Source organism: Armigeres subalbatus, chromosome 3, assembly GCF_024139115.2.
Source record: "Armigeres subalbatus isolate Guangzhou_Male chromosome 3, GZ_Asu_2, whole genome shotgun sequence".
NCBI classification, from domain to species: domain Eukaryota; kingdom Metazoa; phylum Arthropoda; class Insecta; order Diptera; family Culicidae; genus Armigeres; species Armigeres subalbatus.
Genome location: NC_085141.1, coordinates 207,822,076 through 207,848,946, shown reverse-complemented (window position 1 = coordinate 207,848,946; position 26,871 = coordinate 207,822,076). Strand labels below are relative to the sequence as shown.

The following is a 26,871-nucleotide window of genomic DNA, read 5'->3' as shown; positions in this document are numbered from 1 at the left end:
AAAGTTGAACCATGGAAATTTGACATGGCATGATATAGAAAATGAGAATTAAACTGTCTCTAGAAATTTTTCAATCTCTAGCATGCTTATCTAACTGCTTATTCGAAAAAAATATAAAAATCGAGATATCATGTCTATTTTGTGTGCTTTTTAAATGCTAACCCCGTAAACCAAGATTTTTTTTGGGAAACGTCCTTAATTTTTGTTTTATAACAAAAATATAGTTCATTTCATATACCGCACCGTGTGAAATTTCAATGATTCTACTTTTTCTCTCGATGACAGCTGGTGGTCTTCTCCTCCCCTATTAGTTGGCCAATCAATCACTCGTGGCGCGCGAATTGTTTTTGCTTCATTTGACGTTTGGTCACTGTAGGGATTGAGACGGGTATGATAAAATAAATATAAACAGAATAAAAGGGCATATGCATTGGACACGAATGCAACATGTGTGAGTGACAGATGAGCGGAGTTAGCTTCAGTTTTGTGATGAATTTCGCGGGTAGAAGTAATGCTTCCGAGCTGCTGCGGATCGAGCAGCAGCTGGAGACGGCTGATTCGGGTAAAGCCGTCTCCTCCGAACACGACAGTCACTACCGCCATCTAGTTCGTAATTTGCCTAAGTTGATGCGAACGTGATACCAAATTAAAATTAACACGGTAGAGTAAAATAATCTCAATAATTTTTATTATTTTGATCAAATGTGCACATTTCGCTATTGGTTTCATACATTGTCTAACAAAATGAACTTTTCTATTGATATACCGTTTTGAGCAAAGGATATTTTCGTTTCTCAGCAGGTTTATACGCATGCTGATAAACGCTCACCAAACGCCAATAATCAGGATACCCTGATCCTTTCTTCCAGAATGCAAATGGAGGTGCTAGGGTGTCTATAATATAGTTCTTCTTACTGTACGGATCACGTGGTTTGGGAATGGTTAGTTTTTTTGGTTCATTCTTCTGGGAACAATTCGATATTCCACTGTCAAAGCTGGCAACTGTTCCCGACGAGTTACTCTGCGGAATTCCGGCTTTGAAAGCGCACCTAAACTCGTGTTGTACTTTGTATGTCATCTCATCCGACGGAGCATTATGGCATAAGCGCGGTATTTTATTGTCCTTGTGTTTATCAGCTGGAGACCTGTGCCTAGAACTTTGCAATCGAACTTCTTGGTCTGTGATTTGAGCCAAGTTAGGTGAACCTTTAAATCTTTGTTGAGCAAGATCAGGGAGTTCAGCACCTTCAGTAGCATTGAACTCTTCGTTTTTGTTTCCATGATTAGACTTTTCTAAACGTTCGGATTTTGCCGACTTATTAGACTTTTTAGAATTTGCACTTCCATTACATTTGCATCGGTTAGCAAGGTTATAATTTTTTGTATACTCATCATGCTGTCGGATGATGTCGCGATCAAAGAAGTCTTCTTCGCCCAAAGTATTTGAAAATACCCCTCCAGAATGAACAACTAAAAAGAAATAATTTTCATCAACAGATGTATACATGTATCTAGAAAAACGATATCGATAGTTCCTACCATTTGGTAAATTAAGCTCTTTGGGCGCTTCAACGACTTCGAAGATTGGTGGCGCAACAGATGGTTTTGATCCATCCATATAGATTGCGCGCCGTGGTTCTCGTTTTGTACGGTAGTCCCATCCTATCGCCAAGTCCATGGCGCCAACCTTCTCTCGTTTCTTAAAATCCGGAATTCTTTCATTCAATCCAGATGCACTTAGCGGCTTTGGAATAACCCCACAAGTTTTTGGTCGGTAAACTCTGTATTTGGTACATTTTGTAGGTCCTGCTTTGTAATTTTTGCATCCAACACCTCAAAAGAAGATGAATATTATTATGGGAATTTGGCATAGGATAGCAATAAGTACCTGTTGCGTATGGGCCAACCTCCAGAGCTGCCCCAGGATTAGCAGACCCTGCCACCTGAGCCTTTCTAAATGCTATATCCATTACTGCGTCTGGTAGCGGTTGGTGCTCCAAATTTTCTTGAGCCATCTTCCGAGCAGTTTGGAAATTACATATTGCCGGGACGAATGAAGTTTTTGGTCTTTGGTCATCAATAGGTCTATGAATATCCAAGATTTGGTCTGGAGTCAGCTTTCCATACTCAGGATCGCTACGCGTTTTAGGTCGCAGATTCATACTATTGAATTTGTTTATTATCTCTGCCGAATAAGCGGTGTCCATTGTGATTCTATTGGTATGGATTTTTCTAAGAAATGTACATATATTTATAAATACTTATATTTTTTGAAGATTTTATATAGAATGGGTAATATTTCTTTTGGCTAGCTCGAGCGAATCTAATCCCAGGGTTGGCACTCACTTGCTTCGAGAGGACACACTTCATACCAAACAACAGAAAACGAAAGCGGTCCAATACAAGCTGTTCGACCCTCTTCCAGAAAGAAAATTGGTACCTTCCCTAACAATCAGATAAGCTTAACTACTATTTATTCACATTTTTAGTTTTATATAACTTTAGGGGGAATGGGGTTGTATCGTTGTGGCCAATCTGGATCCGTAGACGCCCATGATAGGTCGAAGCATGACTTGTTCGGATGGCATCTACGTTCCAACGTTCAGCATACTCGCTCACAGGACGGTGGCACATCGGATTTTGGGTGCTAACAAGCGGGGCAAGCCCTCGGACCTCGCTAGACCCTCACCACCACATGCAACATTTTTTTTCGATGCAGTAGGTTTTCTAGTTGATCACTATTGGTTTTTGTTAAAACCGTAAATCATGCGGTATTCTATAAATAGTAAAAATAAAAAGGTTGTTGAAAATGCCTTCAAAGACAAAATTGACAACTCTTGAATTTCGTCGAGCGAATCTAATCATTCATGAAATATACAATATAAGTATAAATAAAAATTCGAAATCAAAAACCCCTTCGTTGTAACCTGTTGTAACAGAAATATAGGGAAATTGTAGACATTTCCAGTAGGGTAACCGTACCCTTAGTGGATGTAGCACCAATAGTGGAGGGAATGGGGTTTTAATGAGATTTAACTTAATTATACACTTGACGATGGTTTCAGTTGATGCGGCGTGCTTTAAATATCCTGTTAAATGTAACTTACCCAAAGATTTCGCCTGAAAAACTATTGAAAACAATGAAAACAATAATCCTTGATAAAATTGATTCATGGTCCATGACTACTTCGATTCTGCTTCAAATCGGCATTACGTTTTGTTCATAAACTTCATCCTCGTGACATAACAGTTTTTTTTTTTATTCTTTCGTTTATTTGGAAGGCTCATTTGCTCATTTGTGAAGCGTTACGGAGCCGAAATCAAGTTTAACCATACATTTCTTGATTCTTATACATAGTGTTAGTTTTGGGGAATCGAAAGACTCGCGGTTTATTCGAGGTTAGGGAATACAATAATAGTGTAGGAAAGGAAAGGATTTTAGGGTGCTTAAGTAATTACAATGCTGATGTTCACAAAGTTGACATTCCTCGCATTTTTACATCTGTAACGGGACAAACTTTTTTTGGGAGACAACGACGAGAGGAAGACATAACGACAGACATGGAAATGTACAACAAGAGGAAGACATTCGATATGGTGTACGACAGACAAGGGAATGGGCAGACAATGATTACAGTTTTACATCAGCAACTTTTAAAAATTGGTGGACCAGGGACATGTACTCGAGATCAAGGCCCGACAACACTTCCCTAATAGGCTTTGGTTGTTTTCCTCGGACCCGGAGATGTTCAGTTAGCGCAGATCTGGGGCCACGATGCTCCTCGCACGCCCACACGACATGATCGATGTCCTGATAATCCTCGCCGCAAACACAGAGATTTCCTTCCGAGAGCCCCACTCTGAAAAGATGTGCATTTAGAGTGTAGTGATTGGACATTAGACGACACATGGTTCGAATGAAGTCTCGTCCCATATTCAATTTTTGAACCATGGACGCTTCGACACCTGCGGGCGAATTGAATACAGCCATCTACCCAACTCCCCATTTGTCCATTTCTGTTGCCAGCTGTTCAAGGTTTCCTGACGAACTAATGTGAAAAATTCATCGACGGTGATTTTCCGATCGTAAATATCACCTTCCATAGCACCCACCTTAGCCAAAGAGTCCGCTTTCTCATTTCCCGGGATCGAGCAATGAGAAGGGACCCAAGCCATGGTGATTGTGTAAGACCGTTGTGACAAGGCACTCAAAGCTTTCCGTATCCCATTTAGAAGATACGCTGAGTGCTTAACCGGTTTCATTGACCGAACAGCCTCCAAGGAACTTAGACTGTCGGTGAAGATGAAAAAGTGGTCAGGAGGTAGGGATGCGATTTGCTCGAGTGAATAGTGTATAGCTGCTAGTTCAGCAGTATACACGGAACAAGGCTCTTTGAGCTTAAAGTAGGCGCTATGAAAAACGTTGAAAACACCGAAACCAGTGGAGTCATCAATTTTGGACCCGTCTGTAAAAAAGCTTCTCTCCTCACTGGCGTGCCCGTATTTGCTTGCAAATAATGGAGGTATGACCTCCGCACACAGAAAGTCTGGTATTCCATGAACCTCCTGCTTCATGGACAGATCAAAAGTAACAGAGGAACTGTAAGAGTCTAAGAAGTTAGCACGATTGGTATCTACCGAAGAAGGGCTTACCTCCAGCGTTATGTACCAGTGGTAAATACTCATGAATCGAGATTGAGGGTTTTGTTCGAGCAGCTTCTCGAAGTTATCAATGACCAATGGATTGAGAACCTCACAGCGGATGAGGAACCGGAGCGATAATTCCGCGAAACGATCTGTTAGGGGCCCTCCTTAGCCGTGCGGTAAGATGCGCGGCTACAAAGCAAGACCATGCTGAGGGTGGCTGGGTTCGATTCCCGGTGCCGGTCTAGACAATTTTCGGATTGGAAATTGTCTCGACTTCCCTGGGCATAAAAGTATCATCGTGTTAGCCTCATGATATACGAATGCAGAAATGGTAACTTGGCTTAGAAACCTCGCAGTTAATAACTGTGGAAGTGCTTAATAAATACTAAGCTGCGAGGCGGCAATGTCCCAGTGGGGGATGTAATGCCAACGAAGAAGAAAGAAGATCTGTTAGTGGCAGTACTCCCGCAAGTACTTCCAAGCTCATTGTATGTGTCGAATTCATACATCCTAACGCGATACGGAGACAGCGGTACTGAATCCTTTGAAGCTTCAGCATGTGTGTTTTAGCCGCGGACTGGAAGCAGAAACTACCGTATTCGAGGACCGACAAAATGGTTGTTCTATACAACGTCATAAGATCTTCGGGATGCGCTCCCCACCATGTTCCGGTTATTGATCGCATGAAGTTGATCCGTTTCTGGCATTTTTGTGTCAGATACACAATGTGCTTCCTGAAGGTACATTTCGAGTCGAACCAGACCCCGAGGTATTTAGAAGATATGCTATGAGTGATTGTCTTACCCATCAGTTGGAGCGGGAACTTTGCCGGCTTATGTTTTTTTGAAAAGACAACCATCTCAGTTTTCTCCGGAGAGAATTCGATACCCAGCTTCGTAGCCCAAGTGGACAAATTGTCCAGAGTATCTTGCAACGGTCCTTGCAGATCAACCGATGTTGGCCCCGAAACGGATACAACACAATCATCTGCAAGCTGTCTCAACGAGCAATTTGGCATGAGACATTCATCAATGTCTCTGACGTAAAAATTGTAAAGAAGGGGCTCAAACATGAGCCCTGGGGAGACCCATGTAGCTAATTCGTGAAGTTGCCGAGTCACCATGAGAAAAACTCATACGCTTCTCTGACAACAAATTGTACAAATAGTTGTTCAAAATTGGTGAAAGTCCACACTCGTGGAGTTTGTCAGATAAGACATAGACGCAAACTGAATCAAAAGCCCCTTAATGTCCAAAAACACTGAGCCCATTTGCTCTTTTTAGCGAAAGTAAGCTGAATTTCTGAAGAAAGCAACGCAAGACAGTCGTTCGTTCCCTTGCCCCTGCGGAAACCAAATTGTGTATCTGACAACAAACTATTCGATTCAACCCATTTGTCTAGCCGGAAGAGAATCATCTTCTCCAACAGCTTCCGAAGACATGACAGCATCGCGATGGGGCGATACGAGTTACAATCCGACGCGGGTTTTCCGGGCTTCTGGATGGCTATCACCCTCACTTCCTCCAATCATCCGGAACAATGTTGCACTCCAGTAACTGATTGAACAAGTTCAATAAGCGCCTCTTCGCGACGTCTGGGAGGTTTTTGAGCAAATTGAACCTGATTCTATCCATCCCTGGAGCGGAATTGTTACATGAAAGGAGAGCAAGTGAGAATTCAATCATCGAAAAGGGACGATCCATATCATCCCTGTCTGCAAAAGCATCACGTAGCTCTTGCCTCACCGGTACCGAATCCGGACAAACTTTCTTTGCGAAGTCAAGTATCCACCGCGACGAGCTTTCACGATCTTCGTTTGCGGACGACGCGTTGCGCATTCTTCTCCCGACGGTCCACAGAGTTTTCATTGAAGTCTCGCGCGATAAACCTTCAACAAAAGTGCGCCAATATCCGCGCTTCTTCACTTTGACCAGTTTCTTGAACTGGATTTCGAGCGCGGTGTATCGTTTGTGAAGAACGATCGCCCCGTGTTTCCGAAATTCTTTGAACGCGGCGGATTTCTCGCGATAAAGTTGCGTACACTCGATGTCCCACCACGGACTGTAGGGTTTCCTACGAACCGAAGCTCCTGGCACCGGCCGACGTTGTGCCTGAAGAGCGCTTTCAAGAATCAACTGCGATAGAAACTTGTACTCTTCCCGCGGGGACGTGCTTCTATCGACTGTATGCCATCGCTGATGGCGTCCGCATATTTGCCCCAATCGATGTGCTTCGTGAGGTCATATGAAAGATCGATGGAAGCAGATTGCTTATGTCCATTGGAAATCGAAACTTCGATCGGCAAATGATCACTACCATGGGGATCTTGGACCACCTACCAAGTACAGTCCAACGATAATGAGTTCGAACAAATGGAAAAATCTAGACGGCTATCTCTTGCTGGAGGAGCCACTCGTGTAACTTCTCCTGTATTCAAAATTGACATATTGAAGTCGTCGCAGAGGTCGTATATCATTGATGAACGGTTGTCGTCGTACAGTTCCCCCCAGCCTGTTCCGTGGGAGTTAAAATCTCCCAGGAGCAACCGTGGCTCGGGCATAACCGAGCAGATGTGCGAGAGATCTCTTCGAGGTATCGCGGTGTTTGGAGGAAGATATATCGAGGCGATACTGAGGTCTTTTCCTCGAATAGTCACCTGACATGCCACAGCTTCGGTGCCATACATCGGCGCAAGATCGACTCTATAGAAGGAGTGCTGTTTTTTGATCCCTAAAAGCACCCCTCCATATCGATTTGCCCGATCGCGGCGGATTATGTTGAAATCAGGAAAATGAAGGTTCACATCTGGTGTTAGCCATGTTTCACATAAAGCAAAAGCATCGCATTGTAATTTGTTAACTAAAAATTTAAAAAAATCTAATTTTGGAAGAATACTTCGACAGTTCCACTGTAGAATCGAAATCATGTTACCCTTATTGACTAAGTTAGCCATCGAAGGATACAAATGACTCGAGGAAGGGCATTTTTGAAGCCAGCTGCTTCAGGAGAGGAGTCAGAATAGGAAGAACAGTTTTGACCATGTTCTTCACGGGGTCGGAAGCATCAAAGAAGTTGAGGATGAGCTCCACGATGCCAGAAAGTGTGAACATTGGAGCGCTCGGGAGTTCTTCTGCTCGCTCTGTATGCTCTCTTTCTGGCTGAGAAATCGCAAAAAATGGGGCATCTGGGATTTTAGATGTTCCCGGAAGCGGTGGAAACTCTCGATCATCCCGATGTGAAACCACAAAAGTTGAACGTTTTTGAGTATTTCCACCCGCTTTGAATTTGACCATGTTGGATTGAGGCTCACTTTGAGGCTGTTTCCTAGGCTTTTTCGAGGGTCGCTGGCTCTGTTTTATTCTCTTCCTCGTTGAGCCATTGAAAACAAAGGGAACCCCATTTCCAACCTCGGAGTCAGAGCTACCTTGATCGTCCAAAGGAAGAGACGAGTAGATGGTGTCAGAAACGAGTGGAGGAGCGGCCTTCCTCAACATTTCGGCGTAACTTCGCCGAGAACGTTGCTGAAGAGACCGCTTCTGGTGGATTCGCTGCTGTATGTACGTTGGGCAAGCTTCAAGAGCATGTGGAGGGCTTTCGTTACAATAGACACATTTCGGTGCCGTCTTGCACGCGCCCTCCACATGCTTATCTCCGCATGATGCACAGCGAGGTTTATTGCAACAGTACTGAGCGGTGTGGCCCAGCTGCTTGCAATTAACACAATTCATCACCTTCGGTACATACAGCCGAACAGGTAGACGAAGTTTGCCAATCACTACGTAGTCAGGCAGTGCGGACCCGGAGAAAGTGACGCAGAAAGAGTCAGACGGGGAATAACTCCGCTTCTCTCCCTCCTGCGACACCGAATACATTTGTTTGCAATCCAGTATCGCAACAGGAGGCAAATAAACGTTCTTGAAACGACCGAAACCTTGTTTCAAATCGTCGCATGTCATACTTCCCTCCGTCACCACCCCCGCGATCTCACACACTGCTGACGGTAAATACACCCTATATTCGAGAGTGAAAAGCTCACAGGTGACAATCTCGTTGGCCTGTTTGCGATCACTGACCGTGACACGGAGTTTACTGGACCCAACCATGTCAATGGTCGTGACAGACGAAAATCGCTTTTCCAGATCTTTGCTAATCTGGCTGATATTCAAACGTTTGCCTTTGGGTCGAAAGAAAACAACATACGGCCCACTAGAGTCGTGAGGGTAGACCTTGGGACGGGGGCTCGTAGAGGAAATTTTAGCATTGCTGGTGTCCATTTCGTTTTGGTTTGGAACACCCGAATGCAACGAAACATCTGACATGGAATACGAAGTAACCCCCGCCAACTTCGCCTTCGCGCATTGCGGACACGAAATGCGCCGCTGCAGCGAGGCACAATCTCTTTTAAAACTAAACAATTATCACAAGGGCAGAAAAAAAAACACACACACAAACAAAATAATGATTTGGGACAGAGGGGAAGACGAGTAAAAAAGAAAGAAAAAACTATTCCAATAAGATGGAGAAGAGAGGGGAACAATGAGAGGGAGCTCAATTAAATACTTGCGTTCACACTGCTGTGTTGCCGGCTAACAGTTCTGGCAGCACACACTAGCTCGATAGACACTCGCCGGTGGTGCGGTCGAAGCGAACTACGCTATTGTTGGTGTTCTCGCCGCACCCAACACTGCAACTGGGTGGATGGATGGTGGCAGGACGGCAGCGTCTGTGTTGGTGGAGACGCACGATGGATGATGATTGTCGGCGTGGGACGATGATGCCTGCGCCTGCGATGGACGCCGAATAAACTGCAAAGTTTTGCGTAGTTGCAAAACCAACGAAATGGCTACTTAACTGCTACAGCTAAGCACCACTTCCACTCAAGCACTATGCTTCAAAACACTTTCGGAAAAAAACCACTACCTGTACTTCAGGAAAAAAACCGAATGAGAAGCAGACCGTAAGCGGACTTACAACCGTCTCGCACGGATGCTCGACGTGGAATGAAGACACAACAGTTGTAGTGCGTAACTCCATCCTGGGACATGGGTTACCGATAAACTATCGACTTTCATCAAACTTTATAGAACGACTATTCTCTCTGTTTTAGAGGACGGTTCTTTCTGCTTCCTCTCAGCAGCTGAGCGCCATCTAATCAAATTGGAACGAATTCAGTATAGTTGTTTGCGTATTGCCCTTGGCTGTATGCATTCAACGCATAACATGAGCCTGGAGGTACTTGCAGGAGTCACTCCTTTAAAGCACCGTTTCTGGGAGCTCTCACTTAGAATACTGATCAAATGTGGAACAAGTAACACACTTGTCCTAGAAAACTTCGATAATATGCTTGATATGGTTCGCCGATCAAGTTTTCTGAGAGTTTATCTCAGCTACATATCGTCAGATCTTTGTCTTCCATGTTATAATCCACCTCGAGCTTACTTCATCAACGACAGTTTCTCAATTGAATACGATCTGTCCATGAAACATGCAAAGCAAGGAATACCATATCATCTTCGAAATCTTTCCATTCCGCATCTGGATGGTTCTCGCATCAACGGATCCACTGGCTTCGGTGTTTTCAATGAAAATTCAACAACCTTGAAGCTTGAAGAACCGTGCTCGGTTTATGTTGCTGAGCTGGCAGCAATTAACTTCGCTTTGGGGATAATTTCCGATCAGCCCGTAGACCATTATTTCATCTTCTCGGATAGCCTTAGTTCTATCGGATTCTTCGGTCTATGAAACCAGTTAAGCACGCATCTTACTTTCTAACAAATATAAGAGAGCAGATGCGTGATTTGGTCGAAAGATCATTCAAGATTACCTTTGTATGGGCCCCTCCCATTGCCTAATCTATGGCAATGAGAAGGCGGACTCGCTAGCAAAGGTGGATGCACAGGAAGGAGAAGTTTATGATAGACAAATCTCGAACAACGAGTTTTTCCCATTAGTCCGTCATAATACTTTTCAAAATTGGCAAATGAATTGGTCACACAATGAACTTGGACGGTGGCTATTTTCCATAGTTCCTAAAATTTCTGCGCGAGCGTGGTTCAGAGGATTAGGACTTAAGCCGAGGCTTCATTCGCACGATGTCGAGGCTTATGTCCAATCAGTTCGTTCGAATCGCACCGGGGACTAAGACAAGGTGATGGACTTTCGTGCCTGTCGTTCAACATTGCGCTAGAAGGTGTCATGCGGAGAGCCGGGTGTAACAGCCGGGGTACGATTTTCAACAGATCCAGTCAATTTATTTGCTTCGCGGATGACATGGACATTGTCGGCCGAACATTTGCAAAGGTGGCAGAACTGTACACCCGCCTGAAACGTGAAGCAACAAAACTTGGACTGGTGGTGAATGCGTCAAAGACAAAGTACATGCTTGTGGGCGGAACCGAGCGCGACAGGGCCCGCCTGGGAAGCAGTGTTACGATAGACGGGGATACCTTCGAGATGGTCGAGGAATTCATCTACCTCGGATCCTTGCTAACGGCTGACAACAACGTTAGTCGTGAAATACGAAGGCGCATCATCTGTGGAAGTCGGGCCTACTATAGTATACGGGCTCCAGAAGAAACTGCGGTCGAAAAAGATTCGCCACCGCACCAAATGTGTCATTTACAATACGCTTATAAGACCGGTTGTCCTCTACGGACATGAAACATGGACAATGCTCGAGGAGGACTTGCAAGCACTCGGAGTATTCGAGAGACGGGTGCTTAGGACCATCTTTGGCGGTGTGCAAGAAGACGGTGTGTGGCGGCGAAGAATGAACCATGAGCTCGCCCAACTCTACGGCGAACCCAGTATCCAGAAGGTAGCTGCCGGAAGGGTACGATGGGCAGGACATGTTGCAAGAATGCCGGATAGCAACCCTGCAAAGATGGTGTTCGCTTCCGATCCGGCAGGTACGAGACGGCGTGGAGCGCAGCGAGCGAGATGGGCAGACTAGGTGCAGAACGACTTGGCGAGCGTGGGGCGTATCCGAGGATGGAGAGATGCGGCCTCGAACCGCGCATTGTGGCGTCAAATTGTTGATTCAGTGTTATCTGTTTAGATGTTAACTAAATAAATGAAATGAATGAACATCTCCATAGAATTAACCTGGTTGATAGCAATCTATGTAGGTGTGGAGCCGGTTACGATGACATCGATCACGTAGTTTGGTATTGCACGGCAAATGACGCCTCCAGAGAGCAACTATTGGATACCCTTGTGGCCCGAGGTAAACAACCCTTCCGGGAACTAAGGTGTTTTCGGAGATCGCGATGTGGTTTGTTTGTAGGCCATCTATGCCTTTCTTTGCTCATCTGACATCAAAGTCTAATACTTCAAGTTTATTTCTTTCTCAGTTTTTTTTTTCTTTTCTCTGTCTTATTGTTCCGTATACCATAAAGCTCTGGCCATCCTGAAGATGCTCCCTGAAGAACCAAAACCCGAGCACGACGCTACGCCAAACCAAACATGACGTCAAATACCCGGATGAGCAGCTGAAATACCTCCAACCTAAATCCCAACCCCGTCCATCAACAAATTACGCAATCTTACTAACTGTTGATAATAAGATGATATCGATTGTAAATATCATAAAGAGTCTCGGCTCCGTTAAGTGTTATACACGCCTGAGCCTGTCAAATAAATACAATACCTTGTCTGTAAATGTAATACACGACCAGTGCACAATCCCAGAGCGAATCTAGCAAGACAAAAATATTTGCGCCTAAACTATTCATTTAAGATATATAGTTTTTTTTTGGGAAAAAAAATTCCATATTTTTTGACGATTTTTTTTCCATGTAGTGAAATTAGGGTGGTACCTATATTTCAGAAGTTCATAATATTAACTTTTTAATTTTTTGGTATAGACTTGTGCAATGTTCCACATATTTGTAGAGCAATTAATTTTGAGCAACTTTGCAGAAGAAACCATTTTTCTATCACTTATGATTCACAAGTTATGAGCTTTTTCAATAAACACGTTAGAGCTCATTTGTCGTTTTTTGAATTTGGTACAAGTATGCGTAGAACGGCAGCATGGGTATTCAACAAAAAGATGTGCAGTTAAACTTCGTCGGTGGTTAAATCCATACAAAATATACCTCAAAAATCAATACATAAAAATATATACAAATAAAACCGATTTTCGTAAGGAAAGAAACGTTAGATCGATCAAAGTATGCTGGTCGACAGAGCGTACGGTTGTTTGACGTTACATGGTTCATTTACAAATTAAATAAGGCAAAAAAACAATTTTCAACACCCATCGATCCTTTTTTTACAACTTTTATCTCGTGCTTGAGGAAGATTTGCGCCGTTTTGAGGTTTTCCGTTCCGGATTTTCCCCTAATGTACCTGTTGAATTTGTATATATTATCAGAATTAAGATTAGAATAATCGGTGTTGTAAGGAAATTGCACTCGGATTCTCAAACCCCTTGAATTTTGAACTATGTTTCACCCTAACCACTGAAATGAGCCGATACAATTATAGTAGCTATACTCTCCCGCGTAGGCAGATAACCGTTGAACATGTAGGTAGTGGTCAGCTATACCGAGTGAGAAAAGAGAAAATGCTATAACCGATGTACAACATCAGGAATAGACCAGTATGAAATAAACCTCGGACGGAAAACTATACTTGGTCGATTGTGTTGTTTGTTCCGTTTGTCAGTTTGTAGTGGCAATAAAATCTCGATAGTTTAACACCGATAACGATCTTTGTGAACAACTCCGAATCCGATCCCGCGCGTTATCGAAAGGCAGACAACCGAAAAAGTGGACAGTGAGTGCATTTGTGCAATTATCGAGCAGACAGTGATTGAATGTGCATTGAGTGCACTTGATTGCGCAAGTGACTAAGCGGTGGTTGCTAACTTCCATCCAGTATCCAGCCATCAGGGCGGCACAAGAAAGTTTGGTACTCTTTTAAGTGTCGGAGGTGGTCTGAGCAAGTAAGTGGACTGCAGAATTTCCTGGGCCACTGTTCCAGTGGAAGTAATTCCTCCCACGGAATCCTAGAGGTCTTAAAAGGCCCCAGCATTTGGTCCTTCGAACCGGACCAATGATGAATAAATTTAGTCCTTAATCTAATATTATATACAAATTCATTCATCATTCCGGCCACCTTGAAATGGTTCAGACATTTCAATACTACTCTCTAAACTATTTACACTATTTACAATTGTGTCACGAACGACTCTCCACCGTTCTCTATCACACGATGTTTGGTTGATGATCGTGGCTACTCGGATAAGCAACCATATGACGATTCGGTAATACACAACGTGACTTCTCGGCTCTCGACCACGTGACTGCTCGGCTCAGCAATGCGCCATTTCGGTTCGGGTTGGTGGCGATGCAGACACTCGGATGCATTTTGAAGGTGGAAAGGATCGATTGCCAGCGGAGAAGAACGGTAGATCAGTCGATGACATCTGGTAGGAACAAACATGCAAGCCGTCGCCGAGTGCGATCTGACCGAAGTTCCCGACAACCGCCTGTCACACTGGGAGCTCACACAGAAGCGTTTCCAGAGAATCTGGTCTAGATGGTATCCAGAATATCTTCAGCAGCTCCAATCACGCGCCACGAAGGGATGCAAGAGCCCAGTCACCATCGAGCCAGGAAAAATTGTGGTAGTAAAGGACAACAACCTACCACCGATCCAATGGCCGCTCGGGAAGATAATGAAAGTTCATCCCGGCAAGGACGGCGTAGTGCGAGTCGTCACCCTCAAAACAGCGTCATCCGAAGCAGTCGTCAGACCAGTTGCTAAAATAGCAGTTCTCCCAGTTCCGGAAAAGCCCTAGTTCGTCTACAAGAAGAGATCCTGGTAGAGCACGCCGAAATTTGTTCGATGCCTTCGTTGGAGCCTCGCAGGTAATTGCGGTTCCAATACATTTTTCATTTCGCGTTCGAGCTACCGGTTTTTTTCTCTCCCAGATGTCAACGACTAATGTGCCGTTCTTCTTCGCTGGCAATCGATCCTTTCCACCTTCAAAATGCATCCGAGTGTCTGCATCGCCACCAACCCGAACCGAGATGGCGCATTGCTGAGCCGAGCAGTCACGTGGTCGAGAGCCGAGAAGTCACGTTGTGTATTACCGAATCGTCATATGGTTGCTTATCCGAGTAGCCACGATCATCAACCAAACATCGTGTGATAGAGAACGGTGGAGAGTCGTTCGTGACACAATTGTAAATAGTGTAAATAGTTTAGAGAGTAGTATTGAAATGTCTGAACCATTTCAAGGTGGCCGGAATGATGAATGAATTTGTATATAATATTAGATTAAGGACTAAATTTAAATTAAGATGAATTCCATTTCCAACTGAAATAACTTAAAAGTATGATCCACCCTAAAGATCAATCATGATCACCGATCAAACATTAATTCTACTCTCCTACGTGCACACTGGCTAAGTAGTGGTCAGCAGGTCAGTCAGACCACGAAATTGAAATGAGAAGAGAGGTAGAATCCAACCGACGTCCAACAGTAACGTTTTTTAGTATGAACATAAACCTCGGACGGTGAACGTTTAAATCGGGCGTATAGTGTTTTTTTTCCCCAGTTGGTGTATACGGTTCAATAAATTGCTGTACAAAAGTGACGAATTCTGTTTTTGATCCGAAACTCAATCCCGCGAGTGAAGTTGAACGCATTACATTCAATAAGGTGGCTAAGCTGTGAGGGAAACCGTAAATCGAATTGCCTACGATTCTGGCAAGCAGCTGTGGCGATTAATTGATGAGTTTTCGGCTCGATAATTGTGAGTAATTGTTTGCTGCGTTTTCTGGGCCACTGTACCAGTGGAAGTAATTCCTCCCACGGAATCCCAGAGGTCCTAGAAGGCCCCATCAGTACCTACTCAGCCAAGTTTGTTGCGTTCAAGAAATGCTCTTTTTTGTATTACTTGCCTTCCATAACATTTTGAACTTTAATGCCTAGCGTGTTTATTGAAAAAACTCATAAATTGTGAACCATAAGTTATAGAAAAATGGTTTCTTCTGCAAAGATGCTAAAAATTAATTGCTCTACAACTTTGTGGAACATTGCACAAGTCTATACCAAAAAATTAAAAAGTTTATATTATGAACTTCTGAAATATAGGTAGGGGAGAAGGTTCGGTTGTGGGCACCCTTTTGTGTTTGGTCCATAACTTTGGCCCTGGTTGATCTTATGTCGACATTTGCATAGCAATCGAAAGCTAAACTTATAACCTTACTACTAGCAAAGAAATTAATATGATTTCATCGATTTAGAAAAAAATATTGACAATTTAGAAAATTTGACATTTTTGGACATTTTCATTTCGTGGTTTGGTTGTGGGCACCCTTGAAAACTTAGCTAAAAATAAAGAAGCATGAATAAAAACCACCCAGATTTAAAGACAAGGAATAGTTTATTCATTCTAAAAGCCAGGAGACGCTAAAAAAACTCAAATCAATTCACCTAGCAGTGGTGATGCCTCCCTCGGTGCATTAAGGAGGATGTTGAAAAAAATCCCATAAGAAAGGTCTAAAATAGCACTTTAGGTATATGGGTTTCAATTTTTCATTGATTTACGTTTTATTGGTAAGCATCACAGTCAAAAAAATCCTGATTAATCACCCTAGCGACAATAGTGCCTTTCTCGTTCATTTCAAAAAATAATATTTTGGCCATAAATTTTGATCCCATAGTCCGATCTGACCAATTTTCAATAGGAAACAATGGGAAAGCATTCCGAATGCAACTTGTTGCAAGCAAATCGGTAAACGCTTTGTTCCAAAAAGTGTGTGTATAATGACTAGACATGCCCAAAGAACAAAAATATTAAATAAACTCATTATTTCGAACAATTATGTCAAACTAATTATAAAAACTGCCTTAAAACGTTATTAAAAATAAGTTAAGGGACAAGTAAAACGATATTGAATGATTTATCAATAAAATGAGGGTGCCCATAACCGAACCAATAAAGGTGCCCACAACCGAATTTCGCAGCCTTTTCGGAACGAGAAAAAAAAAATTCGCGTTAAAATTTTGATGGCAATCGACATTGGGCCTCAAAATAGATTAAATTTACTGTGTAAATACGCATTAGAACTCACTTTTTGAATTAAATCCTTTAATTTATGACACTTTGAAAAAGGCCAAAAAAAACTTTCGTGTTGTTTTTCTAGTTTAAAATTTATTTGTTTCTAGTTCAAAGTAGAGATGCCCATCCGGTTTGATATTGAGCACAAAACATCATGCTATTATAGCAAAGAAATGACGGTTGTCAGAATGACAGCATCTCTTATCTGTCAAAAGATACATAGGGGTGCCCATAACCGAACGGTGCCCACAACCGAACCTCCTCCCCTACCACCCTAATTTCACTACATGAAAAAAATCGTCAAAAAATATGATTTTTTCCCCAAAGACACTATATATCTAAAATTAATAGTTTAGGCGCAAATATTTTTGGCTTTAGATTTGACTCTGGGACCATTGTGCAGTGGCTGTTAAGCAGAAACGTCGAAAGAATGCTTTCAAACAAGCCACAATTAGGAAATCAGTATAATGTTTTACATGTCTTTTCATGTACTTTTTTCAAATTTTGGGTAGTTTTAAATTTTGTTGCTCCAAAGGGGTCGTACACTAATTACGTAAGCACTTATGGGGGAGGGGGGTCTGCCATTTTCTTACGCTCCATATAAATAAAAATAATTTGTATGGGAAAAATCTTACATGGGGGAGGGGGTTGAAAACCCCTGAAAAAATGCTTAAGTAAGGGCCCGTTCACAAATTACATAACGCTTTAGGGGGTGGGAGGGTACCTGCCAGAGCGTTACGGCCCATACAAATTTCAAAACCCTTTCATACAAAAACGTTACAAGGAGGTGGGTGGGGGTTGAAAATGGTCAAATTTTGCGTTATGTAATTTGTGAATGAACCCCAAATGTATAATTATTTTCCTAATCGCTTCCTTGCCCTGATATAAAGTGTAAAAAAGGATACAGTGCACGCACCATACTTTGCGCAGTTAAGGAAATGCAAAATTGAATCAACTCGTACAACTTACAGAAAGTAGTTATTTGACTGAAATAGTTTTCATGCTGTAGTATTATTATCATATTATTGTTTGAGAAATAAATTTGGTACAAAAATTTAAAATAAATAGTAAATTGAACTTCAAAGCAGACCCCTTATTATATGCCTAACTTTGCGCACATAACTTGGGAAATTTCTAACACGAAGCGAGCGTCTATTATACAATTTTTCATCTAAATTTTATTTTTTCAGCTAATACTATTATAACAATTCATGTTCATTCCATTTGTAGGCATATCTGAGCATATTTGAGAATATGAGGATGCCCAGCATTATTTTCTTATGATTCGACATACTTAGTATGTTTTCACGTCTGTTGGTGTATGTACAGCCTCATTTATGTACATTGGCCACAGCAAACAAAAGTTCTTTTTTGCGTAAACCCTATTCCGACGGGGTATATCATAAATGTTGAAAATATCGAAGAAATACGAGTTGTGCGCAAAATTAGGTACACTGTATTGAAAAATTGTTCCTAACATTGCGCATCATATATTTTAACAAAAAATGTAAATAACAAACCAAATTCTCATGAGATGGCTTCAACAATATTATAATTATTGGGTCCATGTGTAAACAGTTGTCAGCGAATGTAAAAATTTACAAAAAATACAGTTTTTCGGTTAGACCGTCACTTGTCATTCGTGCTAAGAACACGCCATTTTGGTCATTTTCACTGTTTTCAGTACAAGTTTCGACTATTAAAATGAAAAATGTGACATTTAACAGCGAAAAAATGCATGCACTGTTATGATAACATGTATATTGTGCTGACAAGTTATAATTATATTTCGAAATTCAATTTAAATGCATTCTATTACAAAAATAATCGCAAAATGCGCAAAGTTAGGAGCTGCGCAAAGTTGGGTGCGTGCACGGTATCGTAGAAAAAATATGTAAAGCTCTTTTTAGTGGAATGTATTCAACCGTCTAACACGAGTTTAGTACTTTCCATTTAATTCCACTACGTTTTGTTATCTTTGCAGATACGTATTTCGACCTCAACGGTGTGGCCGTCTTCAAAGACTCGTACTTCACTCGACTTGAAGAAAACAATCGCAGCTTACACTATTTATACCCTACACTACACTACGCAAGGTACTTAATCTAATCTTATTTGCCTACTTTATTTACCTATACTTACAATCAATTACCTTATTGCCGGTAGGATATCGTACTCAATAAATTTACAATTACAATTTACTTCTATGCGCCACAAAGCTAGAAAAATTCAATAAAATACAATAGTAAATTGTCTTTATCTAGCTTTAACTAACCTTCTGAACACCTGGTACTGGAGCTATTTTTCTCACTTGTTGGTAACATATTTCAACAACAGCTTCCATCCGCCCATTTTTATTGAGATGTTAATATTTTTGAATAACTGTTGGGTGATTGTTAGATTTCCTAACAATTCTGTATGAGAATCTGCCAAAACCTGTATAAGAACAACTGAAAATGTTAGATTCTTATACAAATATTGTATGAGACCTTACAATTTTGCAATCTTTTCTTACAATATTTGTTGGCGAGCTTACATTTTTTAATAAGAATCTAACAATTCCGCATATGGCCAGTTCGTAGTTGGTAGGTTCTTATACAGAATTGTTAGAAAATCTAACAGTCACTAGTTGGATGTAGATTAAACTGCTTTGCAAAAAATAAAAAATAAAATCAATTATTCTAGGGTAAGTTGAAATTAAGAGCAAACATGGGAATTGAAACCATCGCAAAATGTATAATTCAGCACCAACATTCCAAAAGGGCGAAAACGCTTTTGTGAACAGAAATGGTTTTTCATTGCATTCAATTACAACTCTACAGTTCAGGTATTAATTAAAAGTTCATTACTCGTACTTTGTTATGCGTATGAGATTAACTGCCACAATTTGCCCGTTGTCAAGTTGCAGTTAATTCAAATATAACTTCAAACTCAACATTGATTGAACTTTTTTTATTTTTCAAGGTTTTAAGTCGCAATAGCCACCAAACGGCGTATTTCAATATTATCTAAAACTTTCTAGTATATGCCAAAAATGTAGAAATAAAAATGAAAATTATATGATGAGAAAACATGTTTAAAGGGCTGTCAGCCTAAAACGTGAAAAATCTGCAAAAGTAACGGAATTACGAACTTGGTGTCTTCGACAAAGTTTTTCAGGAGAACTTTTGCTACAGCTTTTATGGAAAATAAAACCTTAAATGTTGTGAGGTGAAAAAAAATTATCTCACTTTTAGGGGGATGTTTACTTGGGACTCCAAAGAAACGCATTAACTCACTGGTAAAATATGGGGTTGATTCAATGGTAAAATAAATGGTAAAATGGCTCGAAGGCACCATTAAGAGAAATTGAATAATAAAAGTTCTATTAAATAAACGAGCCTAAAACACAATTCTAGCCACTTTGCGGTTGGAATGTAAAATAAAAACGTACCAACAGTTCCTAATAATATTCATTATCGATTTCATGCGAAAGGCTAGCCACGTCCAATGTAAAGAAAAACGGACAGTAAACTAATGAACCATCTTCTTGAACCAGCTCAGGAAAATATCGATCAAACTCTCCAGTATGTCAATAAGACCCAAAATTTCCAGTTTAAGATCTGCATCTTATTTAGTTGATTTAGATTTAGTCTCAATCAAATGTACAGTTCATCACAAATTTTAATATTTCCGACACTTACTTTGCGTCGCTAGTTTTTAACATTTGCTTGAAAATTGTCTCTGAACTGAATCAGATTGTTTTTTGCCCTGTATTTTTTTAAATTAACATTGTGCGTTCGAGGTTTAGGGAAAAGACTTCCACAATTTACATACCACAAGTCGATTGAAAAAATGATTGAAGATGCACAACGCACTGGCACACCGTACCAATTATCACTCAATTTCAATTTGTGAAAATTTAATCTTAGCCCCAGAAAGTGTGCTGAGTACATTTGCACATTATAGCTGTATGCATGGTAGCAGTTTGATGATTAGGCTAATTAAGATTGAATGCTGCCGAAGCGTGTGAAACGTCGTTACGGTTTTGCCACCAGTTTCACCATCACCCCGAAATCAACACGTGTTGCGGCAACAAAAGACACAACATATTGTTATTATTCACCCCTCGCTGGTATTCCATGTTTACGGAAGCAGCTAAGCATACCAAACATATCACTGCAAACAGACTGGGAAAGTCTTCTAAATCTCCTTCAACGGTTACGCCCCGTTTTATCCATGGTTTATTCAGGGATGTAATTTTCATCTGTCTGTATTCTTTGTGAGCTACATGTGTTTAAACAACTGAAGGGTGTTTGCGCAAAGTATCCTGGGAGCAATTTATCACAATTTAATTCGTTTGCCAATACCGCTTTGCATTATTAATAACAAGTATCCCTGGTAATATACGGATGATGGTTTCAATTGTGATCACTTTAAAATGTTACCCAAAAAAATTGTTGGCTGATTTTAAAATTTAACATTTGTTTATTAAATGTGTACTGACATTGTATAGAATAGTTTGTATAAATATCAATTTATAAACATTCCAAAATTAGTAACATGACATTCTCATAATAGTGACCATTTGATAATAATATGTACATATATCCCCAAGCGACAAAATTCCCTGATAATAAGAAATGGCACACAAACTTAGGAGTAAAGGTATTGAATTACTAATGCGGAGACAGTGAATTCGATTCTAAGCCCAGTCAAGGATCGAGAGAGAACGATACTCATTTGACCACAAGTTACGCTTTCAACCATATAAAGTACAAGATTATGAAACGACAGGCCCTCTGTGTCCACACTTCAGACGCTCACCAAGTCGAAAGGCAGGCATGTTCCAGTGAGAACGTAATGCTCTGAAGAAGACGATGATGAGTGTCAATTTAATTTCATTCACCAGAAAAGCAGCATTGCGGGAGCGAAATAAAATCCCCCTAGGCGAGTAAACATTCACAATGCGACCACGTGCGATGGTTTGGCTCGAGGTATGTTTTACTTTAGGGGAGAGTAGATAGGAAGAATGGCAAATTACACACCGGATTAGAAGACGGACAATTGGAACAAGTGTTACTTTTTGATTGATTTTAAATAACAGCCTTGAATACAGCAAGTGAATTACTGTGAAGAGGCGTGTAATTACTGATGATACGTTCGAAGGGTCCACAGCACTGCAGTTAGTCTTGTGAAGGCATACACCAATACTTGATACTGACAAGCCAACTAAAACACACCTGTATTTATTACAGTCGAGATAAATATCTTTTCCTGCGAAAAAATGGTCAATTTATGGAACAATAAGGCAGTATGGTCAGGGATAGGAAAAAGGGAACATAAATCAGGAGTACGATGCCGAGATTAAACAATAGGATAAATCCTGGCCGAGATGCCGCGTCGGTATAGATGCCGCACTTTATAGATCCGTTAGATTTATTGGCACAAATATACGTGAAAGTGTATCTTTTGTAGCGAAAACAATAACGTAAGTAGTTTTGCATCTAGCATATAGATTCTAGATACATTATTTTATCAAATGATCAAACACGTAGTCTGAAAAGGCAATACGTCCATGTTCGCAATTATCAAGTAACATTGACTTTCAATTTCAGCCAAAATTCTTGATGGCTATTTCACAGTTATTTCGAGGCCTGCAATTGCATGAATTTGTATCTAGTGTAATAAGAACAGTTGGCGACTCAGAGTTAATAGTGAAACCAACGTGGGAAACTCTCGTTTTAATTCTATACACTTGAACTGACATCGATGTGATATATTCTAAGTACGTTGTTCAGATGACGGTGAGCTATAACATAAAATCTGAATGCTATTTAGAAACCCAGAGGACCAGATGGCAGAGAAATGGCAAAAACGTTTTGAGAGAGGGTTTCCAGTAGCATTGCGAGCAAAGGCGTGGGATTGCCAATCCGGAGATTAGTAGTAGTAAAATTCTTCTTTATTAAATCGTTTTCTGTTCTACAATTATTTTTTTACATGCACAGTGCTCGGCCGGCTTGGCCTTCCAACTTCAATTTGATTTTTTGTTTACATTGTTATTTAAGTTTTAAGATATGATATATCATGACGGCCTTTAGGAGGCGCTAGTGTGTTTTTAAAATTTGATAACCTAACTACTATGTACACTAATATCTTTTTCTTCTATATATCTTCTTTCTATGTATGTATGTTCGCTAACTACTTCTGAACCACTTGGCCGATTTCAACCAAATTTGGTACACACATTCTCCATCCTCAGGGGAAGTAAACAAAGGGTCATTTGAAAAAGGGGGAGGGATGGTGGGAGGAAACGAACAATTCTGTGTAACTTTCAACTCTCAGGGCCGATTTCAACCAAATTGTGTACACATGTTCACTATTTGGAGGCGATCATATGGGAGGGGATTTGGGAAAGGGGGAGAGGTCTGGAGGGAGGGGTTTTGTTCAGAAAACGGGCAATTCAAAGTAAATTATGAACCCCTGTACCGGTATCAACCAAATTTGATTTGGATTACACACATTCTAATTGTAAGGAAAAGATAACAGAGGGGATGGGATGGTCATTGGGAAAAAAGGGAGGGTATAGGGGGAGGTGTTGTCTTTGGGAAACGAGCAACTCAGTGTAACTCCCAACCCACAGGACCTTTTTCAATCAAATTTTGTACACATATTCACTATGAGGAGGCGACCATATGGGAGGGTAATTTGGACAAGGGGGAGGGTTCTGGAGGGAGAGGTATTGTTCAGAAAACGGGCAATTTAGTGTAACTTCTGAACCCCTTTACCGATTACCGATCGTGATTAAATGTTGACACACTATGTGTATGATTAATGATTAACGATCGATATGATTAATGATTAGGCCGTTACAAATATTTAATTAATGACAACAAAGGGAAGAGGGAGGGAGATGCAAGAAAAAAAAAGTACCTAAAATTAGGTACTTTTTTCTAACCGTGTACCCAACGATTAATCGATTCAAATAAGGCTAAACATTAAATAAATGAATAAATAAATAAATAAATAAGTATGACTACCAAGCCCGATGGGCAACTGGTATAAACAACTCAATTTTATAAAAATTGACCATGCTTCAAAATGGAAGGAGAACATATGAAATGATTTATTTAAAGCAATTTCAATAAAACAGCGATAATCTGGCACTACATCGGTTTTGTCTAGATATTCGTGAACATCGGGAAACGTTCCATTGTTCTCAATGTTTCACTTGCTAGAAAACGCACATGTTCTGCATCATTGTATTTGAGCGACGCGAGACGCAAAGTCCGCCAGTATCAAATTTGAATAAAATTTATAATCAGCATCAAAGATGAAACATTGATATTGCTCCATCGAACGCAATCAGAACATTTTTTTGAGGTCCATGTGTGTATTTTGATCAGAAAATTTGAATATCTTCACTTATAACATCTTCAGTTGCATTCGACGTGGTTTCTCTCAGTGAGTATAAATAAATGAATATAATGGGACTCTTCATATACCACGTGGACAACTTAAGGGGAAGGGGGATATCCAAAAGTGATCTATACACTGGATTTTGTTTTTACACGATTTACATTTTCTCAATTTTCCACTCATCCTTAATGTTTAACGCATATTAATTATCATGTGATTTTTCTTTGATTTATTCTGGATTTTTTGAAACATGTTGCGAAGAGTTTGGTTGCAAATTTAGTTCATACGATCAAAAATACGAGCGAAAAAAAATCGTGTAAAAACAAATTCCTGTGTATACATATAACACTATGGTTCTTTAAGCCTACTATCAAAAGTTATTTTTGGGAGTAATAATGTAGCTTTTCGGTACAACTTTGTTGTACGAGGAAGGCAAAAAAATGCTATCGGAAAATAGGTCCAATTTGTTTCTACTCGGCAATAACATCAAATTGAATAATCACACACACATACAAACGCATTGACCGATCAGCCCCATCTTCTTCTATATAATAAAAATGAGTTGAGTTTTCCTTCCTGACGATTTAACCCGCGAACGGGTTGACCGATTTGCAAGATTTTTATCCTAATCGAAACGTTTTAGGATCTGCAAGGTTGTATCTTCAAAAAGTTGGTGAATTTAACGGGGAAATGTAAAAAAATCATTAGAAACAATTCTGGGCCAGCTGTTGAGGAAAACAAAACAAACGCACGGAAATTGATCTAGAGTGCGGTGCTACAAATAGTTCATTGTGACATTTGCAACACCCGGGTAAAGCTGGGTTTCTTTCGCTAGTTTTAAATAAAAATACAAGATTCCTTATTTCAAGTAAATGTGTCGAAAATCAAAAATATTGCTTTGAACATTTTTTTAACCTTATTTCAATTAACAAACTAAGTCGAAAATTACCATAGAACATGTAATCACCCCATGATAACATTTCGTTTTGGCTGAATTATTTATGAATGAAGTGCAAGCCAGACTTTACGAGACGTGATACAGTTTGCAAAACAACAAACGTGACTTGTGCTATAGCAACCAAATCGTTTCATTTATTAGGAAACTGTTATACGACTCAAGGCTGAAATGTATAATTCTGTATCGTAGCAATAAATGAAATTGAATAAATAAATCATGGATCAAGACGCAAAAATATTTAGAATCCTAATATTTTATTATTTTTTTATACATTACTGTGGCGTTTTAAAAATGAGTGCTTGATTTAATTTCATCTCAAACGCTTTTGAATGTATTACGCTTGACACATTACAAACGAAACATCATAGTGAAACAGTGCACATTTTTTCACTCATGCACAATCCATACTAACCAAAAACCCAGCCAATAGATTATACTGTACAATTCACCGATTTTTTCACATTTGCAATCAATTTTCCATCATGTGAAAATGAACGAAACGCTTCAAATATATTGCAATCCACTTATCTAAATGAGACTTCTTCTACACATTCCGACAGAGAATAAATCAAATCGCTATACTGGGAAACACTTCTGGCTACTGGCTAAGGAAGAAATAACTAAACCCCTAAAATAGTATCAACAGACCAGGTTCGTCATGGCAACACGCATGTTGCGAAAAATGTTCGAAATGAATGTTTTACGAAAAGGGCGAGTAGGTATACTGTTTATGAATGAAACTTATGTGTCACGATAAAATGCTTGTCTCTTACGCATCAGAAAAAAATTATACATATTTACTTTCATTAGTTTATGAGCTTCATTAGCTTTTCAGAACATTGATTAGATGTCATAATGAATTGCATTAGAATTTCGAATATTTTTTTTTTTTGTCTTTACTAAGGAGACTTTCAGCCCGAGGCTGGCTCGTCTCCGCGGATTTCGAATATATTTTTACCAAACTTATAAAATTTCCATTGCATTTTTTAGAAACTCAATAGTTGCAGTAAACAAAGATTCCATTCAAAAGAGAAGGATTTATCATGATTTTAGTCCTTTATATAAGTAGGGTAAATCACTACTTGGGCCTATGGACCCGGTTCCCGGCTCACTGTACAGAAAACTAATGATTTATACTGTTTGGAAGCCGTAAGTTTATGATAGATAATTTTTAAGAAGTCTCCCATTTATTTTTCACAATACTCAATATTTATCAATCACTCTTTTTACTCCTAATTGATCCAATTGTAGAAAATAAAAATGAAGATTTCAAAATTTTGCTCTCCGACGCCACACCACTGAGCCGGAGTGATTCTTTCCACTTTTACAAAACGGTATCATCAAATAAACACCTACCTGAAAATCGTCACAGTGCTCGATACAATCATTGCTTCAAGCTTTTAATCACCACACCATAATGTTGAGGGGCCCTCCTTAGCCGTGAGGTAAGATGCGCGGCTACAAAGCAAGACCATGCTGAGGGTGGCTGGGTTCGATTCCCGGTGCCGGTCTAGGCAATTTTCGGATTGGAAACTGTCTCGACTTCCCTGGGCATAGAAGTATCATCGTGTTAGCCTCATGATATACAAATGCAAAAATGGTAACTTGGCTTAGAAACCTCGCAGTTAACAACTGTGGAAGTGCTTAATGGACACTAAGCTGCGAGGCGGCTCTGTCCCAGTGTGGGGATGTAATGCCAATAAGATGAAGACGACGTCGACATAATGCTAAAAACACGCACTTCAATCTTATCTTTAGAACATATCACTAGAACTTATATAAACATAC

The 26,871-nt window shown here is 40.4% G+C and overlaps 1 protein-coding gene across 3 annotated transcripts; it reads right to left on the bottom strand.

Annotated features, from left to right (window-relative positions):
* Nucleotides 1-666: 666 nt before the first annotated feature.
* Nucleotides 667-25,676, bottom strand: LOC134227732 (uncharacterized). Of its 3 annotated transcripts, none has more exons than XM_062709393.1 (4): nucleotides 25,496-25,676; nucleotides 1,889-2,232; nucleotides 1,540-1,833; nucleotides 667-1,470 (listed from the first exon to the last, which is right to left on the bottom strand). In XM_062709393.1, the coding sequence occupies exons 2-4, from the start codon at nucleotides 2,205-2,207 to the stop codon at nucleotides 755-757; spliced, it is 1,329 nt and encodes a 442-aa protein (XP_062565377.1). In that variant the 5' UTR covers nucleotides 2,208-2,232; nucleotides 25,496-25,676; the 3' UTR covers nucleotides 667-754. The 3 variants fall into 3 exon arrangements, with proteins under 3 accessions (XP_062565377.1, XP_062565378.1, XP_062565376.1); XM_062709394.1 differs by having other exon boundaries at nucleotides 1,889-2,241; nucleotides 25,612-25,667; XM_062709392.1 differs by lacking the exon at nucleotides 25,496-25,676 and adding an exon at nucleotides 3,108-3,269.
* Between the last annotated feature and the right edge of the window lie 1,195 nt (nucleotides 25,677-26,871).

Bases quoted from the DNA above. Each gene is read 5' to 3' on its own strand.
- LOC134227732 (XM_062709392.1), bottom strand. From the start codon at position 3,181: ATGGACCATGAATCAATTTTATCAAGGATTATTGTTTTCATTGTTTTC. The intron at 2,233-3,107 runs GTAAGTTACATT...TACATTTCTTAG, and splicing joins TTTTCAGGCGAAATCTTTGG to AAAAATCCATACCAATAGAA. The intron at 1,471-1,539 runs GTAGGAACTATC...ATTTCTTTTTAG, and splicing joins AGAGCTTAATTTACCAAATG to TTGTTCATTCTGGAGGGGTA.